Consider the following 6,790-nt stretch of genomic DNA (forward strand, 5'->3'; position numbering starts at 1 on the left):
TTCATGCAACATATCCAAATCTGTTTTCAAAGTTTACCCGATATCCATTTAACAAATACAATTTTCAAAATGATTAAACAAACACACTTTGTTCAATTATCATCCTTTGTTCCTTTTCAATTCAACAATGATCATTCAACTCAATACACACACGTCCACATCAAACTCACTAACTAAGACATTGGAAAGTCATAAGAACTAACTCGACTCATTTAAACCATATTCAAAACTCGACTCATTTATATTTCAATATTAATTATTGAACTCTATATGTTAGTATAAAAGTTATAAAGCTTAAATATACTATTATTCTTAAAATATAATTAATTTTTCAGTTCGTAAATTATTTTTCTTAATTTTAGATCTCTATTTATTTTGTAAGAGTGTTTTTAATATGTTTATTTTTTTTACTTTCATTTTGAATTACAACCTTTGAAAATTATTTTGAAGAAATTAGAAAAAAAACAAATGTTTTGCATGCTACAAAACAAATAAACATCAAATATTTTATACGAATTAAAGTAAAATAGAAAAAACACAAAACTATTTCTTTTTGTATAAAAACCAAAATCAAACCTGAATATTTTAAAAACCAAAATAAAATACAACTAAAGGTTAAAAAAAGTATAAATATTTTCTTCTTAATCCTCATGTTTTCCTAAGAACTTTGCATTTAACCCACAGTGTGTTTCGCAGTTGCGATGGCCTCACAAGGATGCAGGCGATGCCCTCAGCACACTACCCATCTTCAGCCGCAGCAGCACTGCCTCCACTGCCCCCTCCGCCGTCACTGCCACCACTGCCCTCTCCACAATCCCCACTTTCATGCTGTCAACTTACTCAAACCTCAATTTCAACCATGTTTCGCTCCCTTTCAGAAAATGCATTCCAATTTTGAGCCTCTGCATAGTCATCATCATCAACAACAACAACAACCCATTCCTTCAAATTCTCCGTAAGTTCTCTATTCTTAGCTTTCTCGGTATACTCGGCCCCTCTTTGATGGAAGTTCGGGGGAGCGAAAGGGGTTGTTCTTTAAGTAGATTGGAGAAGAAATTTGGAGCCTTTGCGTGCATTTATTTCTTGTTTTCATCTCTCTTTAAATTAGAAAATTGTATTTGTTTGTAAGATTTGTACAGGAAATGATGAAAACAAACAACAAAACAGTTGTGTTCAGTGTTTCCTGAATAAATCTTTGAAAACAAGAAATGGAGTGAAAATACTGGCATTTTTATTATCAAAAGGTGAAAACAGAAAATAAAACCGCCGCGGAACATCCTTTGGAGATTGTGAAAATTGGAGGAGCTTGAGGAGTTTTGAAATTGAAGAATGTAATTTTCTTTTAATATTTTAGATTAGATCAATGACTTGTGCAATCGCTGTAAATAATGTGTGACTTATGAGGGAACAGGAAGGGTTGTGATGTGGTTGTAGTTGCATTGCAATTACTGAAATTTGGGGTATATAGGGACTGCAATTGCGGCCTTAATGTGGTTGCAGAGAGCTTGGAAACACAATGTTGTGGTTGTGAATTGTTTTTGAAAATCGTGTTTAAGAAAGGCTTGGGATGATGAAGCTATAATTGGTGAACAAAGTTTTTAAGAGGGAAAGAGAGGTTGAAGGAGTGCTTCAAAACGGTTTGTGTTTTTGTGAACAGCACAAATCAGACAGCATGCCGAGTTAAGATGTGGCAGTCCACAGACAATTATGTTTTGAGTGAAAAAAAAAATTGTTTCACTAGAGCTCATTGATCAGAAAGTAGATGGTTGGAGTTTTAGAAATGGAGAAAATTTATAGTAATACTATGGAATGGACAATGACTGATTGTGCATAAGTCTTTTGACTAGCCCTGGTGCCCAATCTATTTCTTTGTACTGAGGTGTGATGAAAATTTTTCTACCTACAACAATTTGATGAAATCTTCGGAAGAACCACGCTACAAACCGTAGTTTTTGTAGTTGGAGAGTTTATGTGTCTTATAAAACTGACCAGAATCACATATTTCCAACGTGGGAATCAAGTCTCATACCTTGCATCTAGATTCTAATAGATTTCCAGAATGAAATAAAGGAACAACAATAGTTTGAATTATTATGGAAGAAACTGCCTCTGCCTTGAATTACTGACAAATCTGTGCACGGTTATGCAAATCAATTCCTTAGTTGAGCTATTGTCTCTCCAATAAGAATTTTTCCTTGAGATCTCAAATGAACTATATATGACCATTCTCTTAAAAGTACGAGTTTATTCTTGATAGATAACTACCATGATTAGTTTGCATATTCCATTATTCTTTCTTGCCTTGAAAGAGCACAATGACAATAACTGACACTGTCTCTTGTTACTTATTATTAGATTCTAGTTGTTATGCAGTCATGATTAACTTGAGAAATATAACTGTACATTTTTGTTTCTGCACTGTTTGATTTGTCGTTGCTTCTGTTTTCTTGTTATGGATAGGAAACAACAAAACAAATTGAATCCTTGGTTTCAGTATGACTACTTCAAGTATTCTATTTATCCTTTTTTTAGCAAGGTCGGGTAATCGATCTATCCTCTAATACTTTTGATTGTATCCAGGATTCCACAAGAGCTGGAGCATATAGATCATGATGGTGAGGAAGAGGATGATGATCCAGTTTTTGTTCTGACCGATGAATGGAGGGAATTCTTTGCAAAATCTGAAGCTAGGAGAAAATTGGGTAGCTAATCTATCCTTAGCTCTTTCTCCTAAATTTATAAGCATTTCAAATGTAGTTTATGTCGGCTAATGTGTCTAAGTGTCTGTTCTTTTCTCAACTGAACTTGCTATTTAATGGTATCTTTGGGTGAGAGGAAAGAAATGGACGAAAGAAAGTAATTGAAGAAGAAAACGATGGAAGAGATATAGGTGAAAAATATAATGAAAATAAATGTTTGAGATTGGTTAATTACTTATTAGAATTGTTTTATTCATTTATTTATTGTTAACATGATTAGAAAAGCGAAAAATATATTTACGAACTTCTGTAATCAATTATGGGTGTCCATAAAGATTATGGAAGTATAAAATAAGTTGTGGTTTGTATTTTAAGCAACATAACACTTTATGTTCTGGTGGATGATAAATTTTATGTTTTCCTTGGATATATTGTGTAGAAAAAAGAAAAACCTTGTAGATCCCACCATTTTTTAAATCTTTCTTCACCTTTTACTCTCTCAAATAACCATTTCCCACTCTCTTGCTTCCTCTTCCTCTCTCTTTCTACCGTACCAAACTGACCCTAAGAGTTGAGCATGTGAAATTGTCTGGTTCTTTGGATTCAATTTTCTTTTTTCCAATTGAAAATTCCCCTTAAACTCGAAAGATCAAGTCGAGTCTACATAATTATTGTGATAAAACCGAGTTTGGTTGAGCCTGATAAGAAGATTAGAACAAGATAACTGTTATCAGAACCTCGATGTTGGGATATGATCACACATCATAGAGCCAATATATAAAGGGGGTACCACAAAATAACATTGTGTGATTGATTAAATAAAAGATTGTTGGGTTGAAATCAACAATAACAAGAAAACACACCAAGATTGAAGGAAAACACTTTTATTCACTGAAAGGTTCTGTTAACAAAGTTTGTTTGCAAGATACAGTGTATCTATCATACATATAAAGTTCGTTCTATATATAAACCTAGGAAACAAAATAACAGAAAACTGTCGAGACAGAGTTAAGCTTAAACATCAATTAGTACATGTGTTAAGACAATTTGTATATATTTAACACTACTAGATGCTTTCCCTTCTGAACTTTTCACCAGGCACATAATTTGAGAGCCAATCATCACAAAGATGATAAATGATTACGACATGTTCCTATTATGCTAGAATTATGTGCCTAACTAAGCAAATCCCCACCCAATTGATTATGTAGTGATCAAAGTGATGTGTTAGCATCGAAACACTTGGAAAACTCACTCTCGAAAGCTAACTATAAAGTAGAGAGAGCCAAATACTTAAATACTTCTCCAAACATTCCATAGAATTCGATGTAGGATTTAGGCATCCATAGTATCCAAGTTTCTATGTGGTAACATCCTTAAGGATCGACATCTTGACTATTTTGACCCTACGACACTTATTTGATGACATATCACTGAATATTTTGTTGGTCAGAACCTACTACTGGTCAAAATTTCCATAGGTAACTCTCTCAAAGAGACTGAATTGATAAGAACCCAAGCACATAGGGGATCCTATCTCAAAAGCTAGTTATTGAGAGGTGGGAACTAAACACTTAAATACTCCGAACATGACAAATTACTAAAATGAGACTAAATACCCAATGCCCATAAGCATGCTTAACCATTATTAATAAAGTCAGTAATGGAGCTAGTTTCTAAGATTTCTTTTTTATGCATGCCATGCAGAGAAGAAGAAGAAGCAGGGCAAGAAGGGAAAGAAGTAAATATGGAGAGAACTGTTTGCTACAATACTGTTTGGTGATCAAGTGGTTGTGGAGTTGATGTAGAGAAGGAATTATGGCCATGGATTACTGATATTACTGATATTTGTAGTTCAGTTATTGCTTTGTAAGATGGTTACTTTCTAAATTTCATTAACAGATGTCCGATACGTCAAGAATGTGTTTAGAAGTTCCCAAGTATACCAGTGATTGTGTGTATGTACAGATCGTTTGAACATTCTCTACAACTAGAAAAGCTGAATTATGTCTTAGGACTTGAAATTTGTAGGCCGAAGTGATAGGAGGTCAAAGTTTTTCTTTTATTTTTCTTATAATTTTTTAAACAAGGAAAGTAAAATGATAAGCATTAACACGAATACGACACATACATACGACTAAATTAAAAAATATAGTATATGGAACACGACTATATATATATATAATTAAAAATATATTAAAGTGAAGGGTGTAAAATGAAATTAAATTAGAATAGAGAAGTCCAATAAAAAAGTGGTGGTGTGAGGCATAGGTGCAAACAGCAAAGTCAAACAAAATAAAAACAAAACAAGGGGGTGCGAGATAGTAGACAGTATGGTGCATCAAATAAAATTGCCCAGCAGAAAACAAATAAAAAAAAGAGAAGCAAAACTGTCAGGAAAGTAAAAAGGGGTGCATCGAGTAGAATTACAAGTCAACCGAACTTCTTCTCCGATGTGTCCACAAGGTCGTGTCAATCGTGCACACACCACCGGTGTGAATGTGTCCGTAGTGCGATAAAAGCGGAGAAAAGTAATATCGGAGCCGTGTCAGAGCTTCGTAGAATGCCATTAACATAGTATGATATATTATTTTTCATGCTAAAGAATGGCAAAACGAGTTTGTATGATGAATTTGGGCTTTATCATTTGTTCGTCAATATGGACCACACTTGTTGGGCTCTTTCTTCCTGAACGCCCATTTTCCTCTTGAATCCCAAAGTTTCAATATCCCCATTTTACCCTTATAAATTTTTTAATAAATTTGTATTGTGCCTATCTTATTTCTCCTTTTGCACCTCAATTCCTCACCTCCCCTACATTTCTCATACTGCAACTCTAACCTGAGTCTGTGAACGTAATTTTGGTTTTAAGATTGGGAGTGGTTTCTGTTGGGTGTGATTTTATTTTTGGTATTTTTAATGTTTTTCGAATTAGTCAATCTAGAAAGTATTTTTGAATTCGGAAGTATCTTTTAGATTAACCAACATGAAATACATGAATATGTTGTAAATCGGTTAATCAGGTACTTCCAAATCTAAAGTGCCCCACCTTTATTGTGAAGGACCTTGCATGACATCCCCAATTATTCTCATTCTAGGAAAAGCCTAACCTTATGCAAAGATTAAGGATGAGCAAATATATTTGTCTCATGCAAATAATGGGCAGGTAAGGTTTAGCATATTTTTTTAGCACAAGCATGCCCAACCACCTCCAACACATGTTGGAGGTGTTAGGATCATGTGAAGAGAGAGAAAATGAAAGAAAGCTTTTGTATTGTAAGAATGTATGTGTAACCATTACAAGCGAAAGCTTCATACAAGAAAAGGCAAATACATGTAAATAATGCAAAATGTAAAACTAACTTATAACTAATCTAACAGATTTAATAACTGCTATATTATCTAACATGCCCCCTTAAACTTATGGGGTTGAAGAAGCGAGCACACCATGAGTTTATCACGAAACTGAGAGAAGGTTGCACCAAAAACTGGTTTGGTTAGAGCATCAACTAGTTGAAGACGAGCAGGAACATGACGAACAAGGATTTCAAGTTTCTAGACTTTGTCACTGATATAATGTAGATCCATTTCAAAATGCGAGTATGCATGACAGGGTTGGCAGTAAGAAGCATAGTGCTGAGATTGTCAGAGTTAATAATTGGAATAGAAATGTGCAGGTTTATTTCCTTGAGAAGAGACATGAGTCAACTGATTTCGGTACAAGTAGAAGCGATGCTCCTATATTCTGCTTCGGTGGAGCTGTGTGATACAACGACTTGTTTCTTTGAAGACCATGATATAAGATTTGTGCCAATGAAGATGCAATAACCGATTGTTGACTTTCTATCATCAGGATCTGACCCCCAATCTGCATTTGTAAAGCTTGTATGGAGGGGTGTGTGTTTGGAGTGAATAACAATCCATGAGTTGGAGTGCCTGCAAGGTAGCGTAGAAGATGTTTCATGGCATTCCAGTGATGAGTTTGAAGTTGATGCATATATTGACAAAGCTTGTTGGCAGCGTATGAAATGCTGGGACGGGTAAAGGTTAGATATTGCAGTGCTCCTGCAATCTGACGATATAGGGCGGGG

At 34.6% G+C, this 6,790-nt stretch overlaps 1 protein-coding gene across 1 annotated transcript; it reads left to right on the plus strand.

Annotated features, from left to right (window-relative positions):
- The first annotated feature begins 658 nt into the window (after positions 1 to 658).
- On the plus strand, positions 659 to 4,716 carry LOC114166487. Its single transcript, XM_028051227.1, has 3 exons — positions 659 to 955; positions 2,581 to 2,702; positions 4,407 to 4,716. Exons 1-3 carry the CDS (start codon positions 702 to 704, stop codon positions 4,442 to 4,444), a joined length of 414 nt encoding a protein of 137 aa, XP_027907028.1. The 5' UTR covers positions 659 to 701; the 3' UTR covers positions 4,445 to 4,716.
- Positions 4,717 to 6,790: the final 2,074 nt, after the last annotated feature.

Source organism: Vigna unguiculata, chromosome 10, assembly GCF_004118075.2.
Source record: "Vigna unguiculata cultivar IT97K-499-35 chromosome 10, ASM411807v1, whole genome shotgun sequence".
NCBI lineage: Eukaryota > Viridiplantae > Streptophyta > Magnoliopsida > Fabales > Fabaceae > Vigna > Vigna unguiculata.

What these genes read in the sequence shown, in the direction of transcription:
- LOC114166487 (XM_028051227.1), top strand. Translation starts at nt 702, where the DNA reads ATGGCCTCACAAGGATGCAGGCGATGCCCTCAGCACACTACCCATCTT. An exon ending in CCCATTCCTTCAAATTCTCC is followed by an intron (nt 956 to 2,580) that starts GTAAGTTCTCTA and finishes GATTGTATCCAG; the next exon opens with GATTCCACAAGAGCTGGAGC. An exon ending in TGAAGCTAGGAGAAAATTGG is followed by an intron (nt 2,703 to 4,406) that starts GTAGCTAATCTA and finishes CATGCCATGCAG; the next exon opens with AGAAGAAGAAGAAGCAGGGC.